Source organism: Manis javanica, chromosome 15 (genome assembly GCF_040802235.1).
Source record: "Manis javanica isolate MJ-LG chromosome 15, MJ_LKY, whole genome shotgun sequence".
NCBI lineage: Eukaryota > Metazoa > Chordata > Mammalia > Pholidota > Manidae > Manis > Manis javanica.
Window position 1 is genome coordinate 71,631,404 of NC_133170.1, and position 16,376 is coordinate 71,647,779.

At 50.3% G+C, this 16,376-nt stretch overlaps 1 protein-coding gene across 6 annotated transcripts in view; it reads right to left on the bottom strand.

Moving 5' to 3' along the window:
• TBX5 (T-box transcription factor 5) overlaps positions 1 to 16,376 on the bottom strand; it is an 89,733-nt gene that overhangs the window by 71,047 nt on the left and 2,310 nt on the right. For 3 of the 6 annotated variants that reach the window (XM_073222625.1, XM_017673558.3, XM_017673557.3), the window contains exons 1-6: positions 15,718 to 16,177; positions 14,364 to 14,548; positions 12,666 to 12,760; positions 10,368 to 10,487; positions 9,410 to 9,557; positions 5,680 to 5,832 (exon numbers count right to left, since the gene is read on the bottom strand). In XM_073222625.1, coding sequence (XP_073078726.1) covers positions 5,680 to 5,832; positions 9,410 to 9,557; positions 10,368 to 10,487; positions 12,666 to 12,760; positions 14,364 to 14,548; positions 15,718 to 16,099 — 1,083 coding nt within the window. In that variant the 5' untranslated portion in view covers positions 16,100 to 16,177. The other 3 variants (XM_017673561.3, XM_017673559.3, XM_017673560.3) reach the window with 3 other exon arrangements.

Consider the following 16,376-nt stretch of genomic DNA (forward strand, 5'->3'; position numbering starts at 1 on the left):
AGATCCAAGGCTTTCATCCCTTTGTTGCACAGGGAAATTAGACACTTTTTGAGACACATTCAACACAGTTACTGACCTAAGACTCACTCCTCCTTGACAGACAGATAGAAGGACCATAGGAATGAGAACGATTTTCTCTCTATGATTCCATCACACCCAAGTACCCGCAAAAACCATCTCATCTACCTCTGGGTCGTTTGTTTGAGAAATGAGGAATATAATGAATGCCCCCATGATGTGTGCATTTGGAGGCATGCATCCTGGTATGTCCTGTGTTCTGGAAGAGACAGCCATATAGGGTTCCTTCTAACCCCAAGATTCCATAATGAATTGATTTGATATGAAAACCATATGTATGCATGTATATGTATGTGTATTCACAATAAAAATATATGTAAAACTAACATTAAAAAAATACGTGCTATGATGCTAATCATACGACATTTGGAATCATACGACATTTGGACATTTGCAGAGTATGACTCCAATTAATGGACATTCCAGAACTATGGAAACTACAAAGATCAGTGATTGCCAGGGGTTGGGGGGAAGGAGTGGGGGAACCCAGAGGACTCTGATGCCAGGAAAACCACTCTGTGTGATGTTATAATGATGGACACATGTCATATACGTTTACGCAAACCCACAGAATACACACCAAGAGTGAACCCCAATGTAAACTGTGGACTCTGGGTGATTATAATGTGTCACTGTAGGGTCATCAATTGCAATAAATGCCCCACTCTGGTGGGGGCTGTTGATAGTGGGGGAGGTTGTGCATATGTGTGGAAAGGGGGTGTATGGGAACTCTCTGTACTTCCCTCTCAACTTTACTGTGAACCTAAAACTGATCTAAAAAATAAAACCTACTTTAAAACTTTTAAAAATATGTGTGGGTGTTTATGTATAGATTCCCTCCTCCCTTATTTTATAACTGTCTCCATTCCTGTAACTTACTGATTTTGACTGGACTCTTCAGAGTAAGTAGAAAATCTATAACATACTTTTGGAAAACAGTCTTTAAAATATGCACTCCTGAATCCAGTTCTATTTTGAGTCCAAAAGGCTACCACATAGTAGGGCTCTTTCCACACAGATTTTGTCACAATAAAAATACAACACAGTTGACCATAAATCTTTCTTTTTAAAAAGGGGGTACTTTTAAAAAGTTAAGTAAAACTTAGATCATTAAAAAAGAGGTGGAGAGAAATCTTGCCCCACTCCCCGGGCCCCCCTCCTACCCAGTCCCTGAAACCAGTCCCTGAAAATAGTGAAGACAAGAAGGGTGTGTCATCAAGGCTGAATTAATGCCTAGTCCATGATGTCACTGCTCCACTAAGCGCTCAGGAGAAAAAAAGACCCTGAGAAGAAAATGAAAAACGTGAGTTTGGGAATTTTATCAGCAAAAATCTTCTGTTCAAAGCCATTTCTTGCACTTCAAACAGTTATACTTGTGCTTATCACCACCGTGTGCAAAAATACGATTCCATAGGATAAGCACAATTACAACTTGCTCTCTATATACTTAGTTATGTTGATCTTACATATGTCTTGCTTTGTAGACTGAATATAGATGTCTATAGGATCTAAGAATTATCTTGGGAACTGTTAACATACAAGCTTAGCTACAGGTGAAAATGTCCATGTTATTTCATATATGTCACTAACATGCCATAACCTTGTCCTTGTGATTCCCTCCCTGATACGCTGCATGTCAGCTAAATCACTCACGGGCACACAGTCTGACCCACTTGGATGTCTGAGTTCTACTAAAAGGTTCCACAGAAACAGACTTCCATTAGTCATACAAATGTAGTCCCTCCAAAATCAGCATTAAACCGGATATCCGGGGGAGGGGAAGGGGTGAGAGCAAAACAAATACCAATGCAAGCTCCAACCAGTGAGACAGAGGTTGTAAAAATTAATGAGAATAATTGTTGTGAATTTTTGCTTTTGGGGGAAAAAAAACCCTCACGAGGGCCAAAAATCTTAATTATGTCTCTCTATTAGGGGTTCATTTCCTGGTCCCAACCAGAAAGCTCATACCTCATAAATACAGGCTCCTTACACAATGATTTAAGCAGAAGGAAAATGCCTTTTAATGGCAAAGTAAGTTAATATCAGGGTATAGACATACTTGCATACACAGCCATTGTTGCAAGAGCAGAGAAATGAAATGCCCATGTGACCTTTTTTTAACACCTAGATATTTCTGGGGATTGCTCTGGGAGCCGCTGACAGCTGCAGTGAAAACCTTACAAAAACGTGTTTCACAGAGCAAATGTCACGGGGGAAGATTCGAGTTTTTAAATATCTTTTTCAAGCTGTCAACCATCTGGGGAAATAACTCCCAAATCCAGCTTGGGATCACAGCTGGGCTGTGGAAATACATCGTGTCATTAGGAGCCCTATGGTCTATGGGTATGTGACTGAAGCATAAGAAATGAACTGTGCCACATACCTGCAGTCCAAGCGGAGTGATCCTTCTAAAGGCACTGAGCCCTCTTGACCAAAAATTAGTGGCTCATATTGTCCCAAATTGTCCTGGTCCCTTAACCACATGGGTGGCTTTTCTCTCCCTGCTCATTTATACCAAACCTAATTCTGGGCAAACAGTCCTTGAATTGACACCATGATCAGGGGATGAACTCACTAAACCACAAAGACTAACATTTGTAGTTGGTTATAAACCACAGGAATAAGAACTTATTAAAAATATCAACTTTTTAGAGTCTTAAGCAGGGCAGGTGAGTTTCCCAGAGCCTGCATGTTGCATAGAGTTGCCATGATAATAAACTGATCAGTTAAGTAGCTCATCAATGGAATCATCACTAACAGTGTGCTTCATCTGTGCCTTTACACACGTTCACAGATTAACTCATTTAAGCCTCACCAATGGTAACAACAAATAAGGAGCATATTGTATTACCATTTTACAGATGAGGAAACTTAGCTAAGTAACTCATGAGAGTCAAATGCACTTGGAATCCAGACTCTCACCTTAACCCTTTGTGAAGGTAAGAGCTCAGGTAACTTCTACCCACGAAGTCAGGAGCCTTAACAACCCGTCCAGGTGGACAATAAAGTAGCGAGACCGAGTCCACAAATCACATTCAGCCCGGCCCGCTGATTTAAGTCACACATCATATATCCACACAGGGAACGTTTGCAGGAGCCCTGGATTTGACTGAAAAAGTGGACTAAGAGACTAAATGCGTTCAGCACTCCAGAGCTAAAAGTGGGGGGAAACCTCATATAGGGGGAGTAACTGAAAGCCGTCTCCTATGAAATGCCTCTCCTGGATGTCAGGTGGGCTAAAAAGACCTCTCTGTGCAGCTCAGCTGGGCTCCCTGGCCCAATCAGCAAAGAAAAGAAACAATTACTGTGCACAAACTCTTTGTGTGGCCATCAGATAAGACATACGTCCGAATGCATATCTGGAGACGTACATTTGCAGAACCATGAGCATTTCGACCCACATTCTCTTAGACTGTGTGCAAAACTCACATGTACACACCCCACTGGGCAGACATTCCTTCACACACATAGATTGCTAAATATATTCATTGGGAAAGACTTTTCTTTTAGGTAGAAATTTGGGGAGTATTGAGTATATTCACATGTGGTTTCAGGGATGGTTTCATGAGAATATACATGCATCAAACTTATCAAGTTGTATACTTCAAATAGTGCACTTTATTTTATGATGATTATGTCTCATTAAAGCTATAAGCAAAGAGAGAGAGAGTGCTCCCCCAGATCCACCCATGGAGCCTAAGATCATAGCTACACAGAGCTCAGGAATTTCCCCAAAAGGACCTGAACATCCACATGTTAATGTCCTTTCCTTATGAACTGGGCTTTCTGGGTGATTTTTTTAAAGTGGCATATTTTTGGACCTTCTGTTAGGTCTGGGAGCCTCTGCACCTATGTATACCAGGAACTGAGTGTCCTTGTTGCTATTTTTTCCATTTTATCCCCCTGTAACCGTCACCACAAAGTTAAACACAGGTTTACAGCAGCCATAGAGGAAACAGGCTTCTAGCAGCCAAACTCAAATTCCCCTGAAATAGATTTGAAACTTTCAGGGCATTTGGCCTTAATGTTTTTGCTCTTGTTGGTTCTAGTCAGGTGAAACTCAGAAAAATCCTTCTTCCCCTTTAAAAAGTAGTTGCATTGTGGGGAGTTTGTCTTCTTCTGGAGGGAAACTCTTTCAAGACCTGGGTTCCCGGACAGGCCTGTGGCCTGGAAGGGACCATCCATCACAGCTCGGCCTGGTCACCGACCATCTGAATTGGGAGATTACCCACAGCATTTTGTAACTGTACTGGCTTCCCTGTGGGGCAGGGGCGGGGGTGGGGAGGGTGGATTATCTGACACCCAGCCTGCACTGGAATGACCTTTCCAGGGTGACTGGAGGCTTTAGGGAGCTGATCCATCTCCCACCCTTCCTGGCCTCTCCTGCCTTACTCCACAGCCCCTGAAACCTTCCTCTACCCTGCCCTTATCTTGCAGGTGTGGACAGGAGCTGTGGAGGGGGAGGGGCGTCACCACGATGTCCCAGGTCCACCACCTTATGTCAATCCCATATCGATCCCCTTTCTTTTCCCCACAACAGCCTCAAAACTCAGATCACTGCCTGATACTCCAGTCTATAACCTTACCCCTATATCTTGCCTTTCCAGATCTTTTTATAACAAGGCTTAGGAATCATTCGACCCTGTTTCTTCCTCCCCACCTAAATAAAATGAATCCACGCACACTCAGGTTTTTAAAGACCAGACGTGAACGTGAACCATGACAAGTCAAGATAAGCCTTTTCTCCTGACTAACAAAAGATGTTCCCCCAACCTGCAGTTATGGGATGCCCCCTTCCAATACCATTGTCAAGCTTTGAAATGCCCAAATCATTTCTATTTCATACAGCGTGAGGTCAGACGTTGACACCATTCATCTGCCCATCCCACCTCTATACCACAGGGCGGCCACCTTCGCCCAAGTGACACATTGGCCCAGCACCGCATCCCCTCACCAGGCTGTGGTTTTGCAGGATCCTGTCTAAGTCCCAGGAGCTGTGATCTAGGCTGCTAGGGGCACAGGGTGCTGGGATTGGGGTTTTAACAATGCCAACCTTGTTACAGAATATGGTCTGCAGTCAGTAATCACTGAAACAATTAGAGAAGCATCTGGGAAATCCAAGTCCAAGGTTAATAGTAACTTTGCCACCTGCCTGGATTCAAGTCGAAATGCCTCCACAATGCAGAGTGGAGGAGAGGAAACTGACCCCAACAGAAAAGGCGGCTTAGGAAGGGAAGCAGCAGATCCCTCACCCCAGACCCCAGAACCACGCAACAAAGCGACTTCTCATTGACCATGAGTGCAGTGGGAGTGCGTGGTCATCTGCAGCTGTACAGGTTTGTTTCTAACTGGCGGTGGGTGGGGAGAGAAAGAAAGAGAGGAAGAGAGAGAGAGTCCTGCCATATCGGTCAATATGATACAAAAGGCTGCAACCCTTAGGCTGCAGGTCAGCCCCAGCCCCAGCGCCCTGGGGTAGAGGCCACTGTGAAGAGGAATGAAGCCACCTGCCCTTAAAGCTTAAAGTTTCAGCAGGAGAACCCTGCAGATTCATGCAAATGAGCAGGCAGGCCCAGTGCGGTAGTTCCTGGGTATTAGGCTTACCTTGTGGTTCTGGTAGGAAGTCACAGCGATAAATGCGGTCTCGGGAAAGACGTGGGTGCAAAAGGCAGTATTTTTTGAGCCAAATCCATTATTTTCATCTGCTTTCACGATGTGTAATCTGGGCTGGTATTTGTGCATGGAATTTAGAATAATCTAAAAGTAATACAGACAATTAGATTGGAAGAAAAATAAAAAACCCTTTGTTTCCAGGTAAAACCCTTCGCTTTACTCCCCAAATTCCCCTCCTTCCATAGGCTCTTGAAAAATAGCCCGATTTTTTTCCTCCTGTTTTGAAAAGGAGCCAGTGATTTCATTAAAAAGAAACATTTCAAAAACGACAATTTCCAACCAAAAAAGCCAGGGTAACATTCCAGGAATCTACCCAAAGCACACAGGGCAGTAAATCAGAATTCTTAATAAAGTTTGTTTAATAAATTAACTCCTTGTATAGGGTACTTCCCGCCCCCACCCGGGGCAAAGCAAGTCTGCAGCAAGGAACGGGTGCCCTTTGGGAAGTCTGGGCGATGATTTTGGAATGAAAGAGAAGAAACAAATAAACAAACATATAAATAACTCCCTCCCACCGCCCCCCAAAAAAATACCATGAGAGATGCAAAGGAAGTGACCAAGCGTCAAAAAAACTGGAATAGAAATCACAGACTTGGCCTTTAGAATGTGCAAAGTGGAGTCAATGAGAAAAAGAGGCTAATGGGGTGGAGGGACCTTTAAGGATGCTGAGATGGGGGAGAACGCACCCAGCACTCTACCTCCATCAAAGGAGGGCCTGGCTGCCCTTGAAGTTCCCTTTTTCTAACTTTATCAACATTTCAGAATCCACAAATGGAATTATCTCCAGACTTGGCCCCAGACAGAACTGCTGCATCTGCTTGTGGGGGAATATATTTTCTTTCTCCTTCCTTCCTATCTTCTCCTCTGTTGGGGTGCTCTCAGGGACAAGCAGGGTCTTACTTCTGCAGCTGTATTGTTATTATCACCACTATCACCAATGTTAGGAGGGGGCCTGCAGGCCCCAGCCCCTTGCTGGAGCAACACTGTCCACACAGGGGAGTAAACGCGCTAATAAATCTGAGTGTGTTGTTTTGATGACGCCTGGGTTCTGATGCTCCGAGTGGCTGTTCACGCTAATACTTATCAAAACGCCCTGATCGGTCCCCACCGAATGGGCGAGATGGCCGCGTTTAACGGGCTGAAAATCTGGCCTGCTTTTTCCCCAGGACTGCAAACCGGAGCGGGGGAGGTTGTCTCGGCGTCTTTGATTGTTTGCACTGATGACCTTGGGGCGTGGTTCTTGGGGCGACCCCGGAGACCCTCCCGGAGGCGGGGGAGGGGCGAGCAGCTCGGGGGCCCGCAGCTCCCCGACCCGGACCGCGAGCTCTAATCTCGGGCCGCCGGGCCCGGCCGCCTCCCTGGCCGATAGCGACGCCGGCTTGGGCGGCGTGGCGACACAGAGACGCAGCGGGGCCCCGCCGGTGGCCACAGCCCAGGGCCGGCGCGGCCATCGTCCCAGATTAGCCAAATTTGCTTTGACGGCCGGGGACAGTGTAGAGACATCAGCGCGAGGACGATCTAATGGTCCCTAATTTCATTAGGAAGGCTCTGGACTCCCAGTCCGGAGTTTGGGGTGGGAATGCGTGGCATCTGGGGAAGCCGGCGCAGTTCGGGGCACTGCTGCGTCCTCCGCAGGCTCGGAGGACCTGAGATTCACAGGGGCGCCCGGATCACGGCTGTGGGGCTGTGCGCCTTCCCGAGCATCCACACCTGCGCGACCCCAAACGCACACCCAGACCCGCAGAGTCAGCTAAGAGCCACAGTGGGGCTGGAGGACAGTCCTGCTTCCTGGCACTAGGGTTCCAAGGAGGCCCCACAAAAGTGCCCCAGCATCCAGGAAGGATGTCAGGCCAGCTGGAGATGCGCACCGGACCTAGACCGAACCATCCCAGCTCTCCCCAGCGCTTAACCCAAAGTACCCTCCAGTACCCGCAGGTACACAGCGCTACAGGCCGGCCACCGACTGGCCAGCTGGGGGTCATCTGTGCGCTGGTATGAACCAGCAAGCAGAACACTGCAGGCCCATCACCCGGGGCTTAAATCGAAAAGAGCCCGTGTTTTGCATAGAAATGCCCACCCCCCCTTCACCCTTCTGTATTTCCCAGCAGCGTGCAAAGCAAACAGCCTCCTTCTCCTCTTTGGGCGGCTGGCCTGACATTCAACCTCACACCAACCACGTGTGGAGAGAGCATTAAGCGCCTCAGCGGAGGGCCCTGCAGAACGCCTTCCACCCAAGACCTCCAGATCAAAGGCCCCACAGGAGCAAATTTCTCATTTGGACCTTTGTAAACTGTCCTCTCTCTCTACCAAACCCATTCACTCCCAGGCCTCTCATGCCCCCAAATTGTGGACCATGTGTTTGTCGATATTCTAGACATAACAGCAGAAGGGCCACTTTTGGAATTACACAGACCAGTCTCATATCCCTGTTCCCAGATACAAAATGTATGACCTTGTTCAAGTCACCCCCCCTCCCCTGGACTCCCATTTACAAAAGCTGCATATTTCCACCCTCTCCAGGCTGCTATGAGGATCAAATGCCCTCAGAGGCACGAGCCCACTTGTGTAGTAGAATCATCAAGCTCTGGGTTCTAAACACTAAATTTAGAGACTGTGTTCTGTCTTGGTGATTAATTATTTCCAATGAAGAAATTTAGGGCCATTAAAAAAACTATTCCTTTGTTCTTTCCTTGTTTTTCTTTGGGGAAAAGGGTGATGCCCTACAGAGAATCTACACATTCTCTTGGAGGGTGGGGGGCTGCACACTCAATATCCTGTATGCAGTTTCCAGGAGTTTACTAGGCCCCCCTCTCAGGGCCTCTCCAGACCCCAGGTTTAGGGCTCTGGCTTAGGTTTGCCTGTTCTGGGCATGGTGGGGGGAGGGGAGAAGCTGGAAGTTGGGAAAAACAGATAAACACAAGAGTATCAAACTAAAGGAGCAAGGGTACTAGAGCTCATCTCTGGTGGGTTGGCTTCCCCTGTAAAGAAGGGCAGGTGGCCTAGGCTCTCCCTGTCACCTGAGCATTCCAATAAGGCAGTATTTGGAAGGGGGTAAGGAAGGCACATGCAGCTGCCACCATGGTCCAGCCTCTGTGCAGTCTGGGCTGAGAATCCACAGGGCTAGGGCACCATGTTTTCTGAAGGACTGAAACCCAACCGCCCCCATCCCATCACAGAGGGGGCTGAAGTGCAGTCTGGGTTCACCAGCCTCAGTGTCCCAGTGGGGTGTGCAGCTTTAGTCTCCCCATGACCCACGAACCACAGCAAAGGCAGTGTTGGGTGTGAGTGGCCAGGATGCAGTGTGAACCCCAGGGCAGATCTCCAGCCACCCAGGGGAGACAGACCCAGAGCTTCAGGATGTGAACAACAGAGCGTTAGAGAGACGAAGACAGAGAGGAGGAAGAGGAAATGGAAAACTGATTAGAAGGTGAGAAAAAGAAGAAAAAAGGAAAAGGGGAAGAGAAAGGAAGGCTAGATCAAGAAGGTAGGGAGAGAGAAAGACTACGGGAGGGGAAACGGAGTGAGGAGAGAAGTGTGGCTGTGAGACTCCCAGGAGAGCCCAGCTCCTTCAGCAAGACGGAGGGAGGAAAGAGGGCAGGAGAGACAGGCAGGCAGGAGGTGTGGAGCAGAGGTCCAAGGCTGGGCTGCGCAAGCTACTTACATGCCCAAATGGGTCCAGGTGGTTGTTGGTAAGCTTGAGTTTCTGGAAGGAAACCAGCTGCCGCATCCAGTGAGCACCGGTGGCCGGCGAGTCCGGGTGCACGTAGAGGCGGCCCGGCATGGCAGGCTCTGCTTTGCCCGTCACAGACCTAGACCGAGGAGAGGCGAAACCCACCCAGACTTAGCACACTATAGTGCTGGCGGCTTCGTGCACCAGGAAGAGCTGCTGAATAGGAGAATGATCTAGAAACGATGCTCAGGGCTCACATGGGCATGTGCAATCCCAAGTGCCCAGAATGCCTGCTGCCAGTGTCCCAGGAAGCCCCCTCAACCCTTGTGCAGCCCTTCCTTTTTCCTCTCCATTCCTCTTCCAGCACCAGGAGCACCGCCGGGTCAGGCGGCCTCTCACTCCCCAAGAACGATCAGTGGGTTCTGGAAACTTGGGCAAAAAAGTCTCAGAAAACTCCTTGAGGGCTTTCAGAAGCGGCTTCCTCTTCGAGCCTCCACACTCTTGGCAGCGGTGGGGGCAATCCACGCAAGGAATGGTTCTCTCCTCTCTTGCCTGTTTAACTCGAATACCAAGGCCTGAGTTTGCAATTTCATAAAAAGGCATGCTCGAAGCCAGTAACTCATAAAAAATAACTGTAAATGGTTTTATGCCCCCAGAAATACCTCCAGCACCAGGTAACAATACCCTTTTTAAAAATCCATGAGCCACGGGTGCAGCAATAGATTACAGGCACTTTACTCTCTCCGAGCCTCAGTTTTTTTGTCTATAAAATGGGGGCTAATGGCCGTTATTTCTTCCTCACAGGCTGGTCAGGAGGGTACAGTGGAATGGGCAGCCAAAACCTCTAGTGCACAGTAGGAGTTGAAGGCGCATTTATTGGTTCAGCACAGGAAGGGAGTTGGGTGTTCACTTTGCTCCGTGCCCTCCCACCTGCCCCGCTGGTGCCTACCATTTATTATCTGCGAACTTGTATCTGTGGTCGTCGGCAGGAACGATGTCCATGAGGAGTATGTATTTCGTTTTGGGATTAAGGCCAGTCACCTTCACTTTGTAACTGGGAAACATCCGCCTAAGGAGGAGAGAAGAAGGAAAAAGGGAGGGAGGGAAACAAAATTAATGCCAATATTCTGCAGAGCACATCTACAAATATTTTTTTTGGTATCATTAATGTACAATTACATGAGCAACATTATGGTTACCAGACTCCCCCCATTATCGAGTCACATCGACAGATTTTAATGGAAGAAGCAATTGCTTGGAAAAACGTGGAAGAGTAAAGGGCCCCCGCATCCACTTTTGCCAAGATCCCGGGTTTCTCTGGGAGTTTTGGGGAGGAGAAAGGCCCAGAGAAGAAGAGGCTCTTGGAGGCTGGGAGGAAAATAGAAACGGAGAAGAGGGCTTCTAGGGAACTGGTTTTGGAGCAGGCCTGAAAGGAACCCTCATTTCAACTCTTGCTAAATGCTCTTTTAAAAGCCAGACGCATACTTTTTTATTCGGGGGCAGGAGGGGGCTTATTAGGTGAAGCACTGGCCGCCTCCGCTCAGCCAGGTGCTTTGGCCCATCCGCGGCGGCCGCCGTGTCACGTGGATACTAAGGGGCTTGCGCCCTGGGAACTGCCCAGGCCTGGGTGCCCACAAGCCGCCGGTCCTGGCCTCAGTCCTCTGTCCGCAGAGGGTAGCTCTGCTGGTGATCTCTCACGCGCGTTCCCAGCAGGAATTTATTCCTAAATGCCTCGCAGCTTCTCCAGGGCGCCTGGCACCCTTCCTCGGAGAGTCTAAACCCTCTGCCCTCGCATAGAAATTCAAAACCCATCGGGATTTGGAGTCAGAAAGAGCAGGGGCCTTAATAAGGAGCGGGTCGTCGGGAAGGGAAGCCGGAGCCGCCGCACCGCGCGCGCTGGGCCCGCTCTGGCTCCGCGCTCCGGCGCGCTCCAAACTCCCGGGCGCCCGGTGGGGAGTGCGCCCCGGAGAGCGAGCATTCTCTAGGCCGGCCCGGCCAAAGGGCGACTTGCTGGATCCTGGCTCGCTCAGGGCGGGAAGGGGTGAGTGGAGGGAGGCCTCTCCCATCCAGCCTTGGAGCCGAGGCCTCGCGGTGTTTATCTGCCTGAGAGCCTGGAGGCGGAGGCGCGGGAGGCTTCGCAGGCCTTTTATAGTTAAATCCCCTCGGCTGAGGCTGTGTCTTTCCTTCCTCGGCAGAATGGGAAGAAGACCTTAGTTCTTTGGTATAAACAGAACGCGCCTCCTAGTTCACTCAGGCTGAGCGGGGGAGCAGAAATTGTTTAATTTCAAATAATAATAAATGTCACTGTTGTCAGTTTATTGCAGGAGGCTTCGGCTGGAGAACCAGGGGTGTCTGGTGAGGCGGCTCCACCTTCCCCCTTCACACACTCGGTGGCTTGGGCCTACCGGCCCCTCTGGCCTCATACCCCTGTTCTGGGTAGACTGGGGGCTATCCGTCCTTCGAGATGCGGAAGGCCTGTCCAGCACCAGTAAGGATGTGGCAAGGATGTCCCGGCTATGGGCACACAGTGAGATACAGAGCTGCACGGCCCTCCCACCCCCTCCCCCCAGAAGTCTAGTATTTCTAGCTCAAACTCTGCGAGCTTTTAAGAGGAACTCCAGGGTGAGCGTCTTTGCAAAAGGGCCGTGTTTATCGGTGTCTGTATATAGAGCCCGGCCGAGCCCTGGTTCAATTTCAAAGGCTTCGCCTGCCTTCTATAAACAATGAAAGAGGTAGCGAATACATTCAAAGATTCAGAGTTTGGCCATCGGGTGGGACTCTGGAACCACTCCAAGGTCAGGAATGGTGGGGAGGAGGGTGGGGGCCAGGAGTCAAGTCTGAGACCCAGTTTCATCTCTGTGCTGTCTTGCACCTCTCCGTTTTCCCCTTCTTTCTCCCCCCTCATCCTTCTTTCTCTCATTACTAATCGGTTCGCACAGCACAGCCTCCCCAGCCGTTGATTCTTCTAATATGCAAAGTGGATGAAACGCCCTATTTCTGGACTTGAATCTTTCAGGTATTTCCCCACCTTGATGGACTGGGAATTCTCCACGCCTCTTTAACCAGAATGGGGGCAAAAAAATACGTTCATTCTCTCTCTCTCTCTCTCTCCTCTATTCTATTCTATTCTTTCTCTGCCTCTCTCCTTTCTCCCCACATCCCTCCCTCAGGTCTCCCAAGCCACCTTGTCTTCTTGAGTCTCTCCCACAATTTCCCTGTGCCCCCTCCACAGAAGTAACTGTCTCACCTTCCAGCTTTGGTTATGATCATTTCCGTGCCCACTTCATGAAATTTCAGCCACAGTTCTCTTTCATGTAGAAACACCTTGATCCCTTCCATCCCCTATAGGAAGGAGAGAAAAGTCATACAGACCAGCACTGGTGGCAATGGTCTTTCCTCCCCAAATTTCCCCCAAACACAGACGACTCATAGCCTTCCCTCCAGAGCCTGTGCGCTCAGAGGCTGAAAACTGCCCACTGCCGAGCTGTCTGGGCTCTGGAGCACCGGCAGCCTTCCCAGGAGTCCCTATGTGTGCTCCGTCCAGAGAAGATTTGATCCGCCCAGTGCAATGCCCTCTCTTTCTAATGCCACCAAGACAAGGGCTAGAGAAAAATCCCCAGCCATCAAGGTACTTCAAAACGTCCGTGGGAAGGACGGGCAAGAGAAAATGGAACCAGTCCCATTCCACGTTAGCCAAGATACAACTAAAGAAAAAAAACCCACCTAGGTCTTGAAAAACCCACTCAGGATATTCTCATGTAAACTACAGACATGCAAATACTGGACATAGCTGTGTTTATTCTCACCATGGCAGTGCAAATATACACATAGGTGAAATTCAAAATTTAAAAATATCTATATATCATAATAGGTTCCCACAGTCCAAAACAAAAATTAATTCTCATATGTCTATATTAATAAGCCATCTAGGCTCTCGCATTCAACTTTGTTCACTTCACGTTTTGATTGCGGGCACAGCCAAAGCCATTTAACATTTCTGCTTTCAACTAAAAGTTATTTTACAAAACCGATTCAAAAAAATTACATACAAAGTCTTTATTTTGCAATACTCCAAAACTCTATTAAGTGGGTTTGCCTTTCCGCAAAAGAAAAAAAAATACGTTTCTGAAACTTCATGCCCACAGCTCTTTGCTTCTCTGCAAATACACACACATTTTCCTGAGACGTCAAGGGCAAAGTAGAGAGGCGATTTAAATATCCAGGAAGGACATTCAAATCCCAAAGAAGGGTTTTAGCTACTTCCAGGAATCTCTTCTTGTCAGGTCACTCCGTTTTGCGCCATCAAATACATTATTGAAAATCATCAAGGTCTACAGGGGCCGCCTTAAGCACCCAGCGCGCCGGGTGAAGGGCACAGAGCTCGAGGTGAGGCTTCGGCTCTGCTCGGGCCCAGCTCCCAGCCCGGCGAGCCCGCGCCCTCCCAGACCAGCCCTGCACGCTCCCCGCCGCCAGCCAGGGTGCGCCAGCCAGTCAGGCCCCTATCGCCAGACAAACCTTGCGCCATGCGGGGCTCGGCGGTGGCGCGGAGGAAGCCGGCGGAGGCAAAGGCTGGGAAGATCTGAAGAGGGGTCAAGCCATCGCTCATGCCCGCCTGAAGCGGCCCTGACCTGGCTCTTAATGAGGCCCTCAGGGCCGAGTCTACACCTAGGGCAGTAGGAAAGGAATGATCTGGGCCATTTTTAGCTGGTCCCAAATAGCCAGATAAATAAGCCTTCTCCAACAATTTAAATGCACTTTTAAAATCTGGCCATAACGATAATCGTCACAATAAAGTGAATTGGAATATAGTGGTATTTGGGAAAGCAAGACAAAGAAAGGTGGAATGAGTGGAGGTAATAGGGAAAAGGGGACACTTATGGGCAATGCCCCTGGCAGCAGGGGCTCTGATTTCTGCAAAGGGCCTCTTGGCTATAAGTCTTCTTACCTGCTGGGTGAAGGCGGCCTGCGGAGAGGACGGGGACTTGCTGGGGGCCCCTAGCGCGTTCTCCGCTTTTGAGTCGCAGGGTAGGTCCTTTGAGTCTGGCTCCAGGGGTGTGTGCCCCAGGCCAAAGCCCTCGTCTGCGTCGGCCATGGTGTGCCCGGCGCCCAGTGCCCGCGCGGGGTCCTGCTCTGAGGACAGGAAGCAAAGGCAGAGAGAAAGGAGAAGGTTGGAGGCGCAGTTCTAAGGACAGGAGGGGGTTTCCAGCCCCGAGAGCCTCCGTTCCCAGCTGAAGGAGGCTATGGAAGGTTCTGTCATTATCATCGTTACTATTACTTTATGACCACGCACAACCTCTTGCGAAAGGCCCGCGTCAGACCGGGAAGAGGCGAGGCCCGCATCGCCCCTGCGCAGGCTCCCCGCGATAAGCCAGCTGCCCGTCAAATTTGTCTGGACTTCTGGAAGAGCCAATAAAGATAAGGCCTGGGTATTTTTGGAAGCCATTGGGTACGAACCAAAAACAAAACAAAAACCTAGTGTCCTTTTGAGAGGTTTTTTTTCTTTCGTCAAATTACAGGCGGCCCGCAGAACTGTGTTTATTAAAACTTGCAAGAGGAATATTTTTCTGCAGCAGGCAAAATGTCTGAAATAACCCGCCTCTTACAAAACCATAAGCAGAGGGGAAAGATCTGCAGATTAAGAGACCAGGTCCGGAGCAGAATTCGTGTTCATTTTTTAATCAGTTACAGGCCTTAAAATTAAAAGTCCCCTAGCATTAAGAGTCCTCCGCTTTCCCCTCACCTCAAGTAGCGTTTAAAATAAAAAGTAGCCAAACAGAAAGGGCAGGCAAGCAGCCGCACAGCAATTCAGACAAGGCGCGCTACTGGCCGCCCCCGCGCTCCCCACCCCCACCACCGCCCCCGCGACCAGCGCTCGGTCTCCCGCCTGGGTGCGCGTTCTCCTCGCTTTCTTGGCTCTCCAGCCCGGGACGGGCATTTTGTGGAGCTGCTCTGAGCTTCAGCTGGGCCTGGCTCGCTGGAAGGGAAGGGCCAAGCTCGGGGTTGACGAGGACTACAAAATGGGTCCCAGATCAATCCTGGGCGCATGAATCCGCCGCGTGGGTCCGAAGCAATGCGTAGAATGGCCAGGATCGCAGGCATGTGAGGTTAGAAAGCGCGAAGGAACAGCTACAGAGCTGCTCAAGCCCGATGAGCCTGCCTCCTGCTCTGATCTCCCTCCAATCTTCTCTACGATCCCCAGTAGGGACTTCCTCCCTCAAAACCCGGGAAGCCTGGGAAGGGGACGCAAGGGGTGGCCCACCAAATCTTAGTAGCCGCTTAAGCAAAAAGCTGGATCTCACCGTGGTCTGCAGTGGCCGGAGACCCAGAAGTGGGGCCGCGGAAAAGGACAGCTTCTGAGGCCCGACTCCCAAGCAGCTTCCCTCCCCACGCCCCTGGGTTTTGGGGGAGGCGGCGATGGAAGCCCCGCAGCCTGCCTACAACAAAAGAAAGTGGGGCTAGCGTCCCCCACGTGCGTTCCCATTCACCGCCGACCTCTGGGACAATCCCACCGCGCGCCCTTCTCCGGTCCGGGGGAGTCGGTGGGGCCGAACGAAATGAGGATTGACAGAACCAGGCCGCGCATCCTGCAAACCTCAACGCCGCGCGCCGGGGAGCTCCAGCCCGCCAAGATCTCTGCACGCCGGCTCGGCAGCACCCTAGGCAAGCCTGGAGTCCCGCCATTCTAGCCTCCCGGAGCCAGCTCGCCGGCGGACTCTGCCGGCGGGCTCCCTCCCAAGCCTTCCCAGCCAGCGGCAGGACCGTTACCTCGCTCGGTGAAGTCGGTGCATTCACCACATCCCGTCTTGCTCCTAGCAGGGAAGCCGGAGGCGAGGTGGGGGCGCAGGCATGATGGTTCCGGGCTTAGGCGGGGGGCTGCCTGCCCAGACTAGCGACAACTGCTGCCTACAAAGGAGCACCCACCGCTGGAGCCTGGGCCGCGACTGCCCACGCCCCGCAC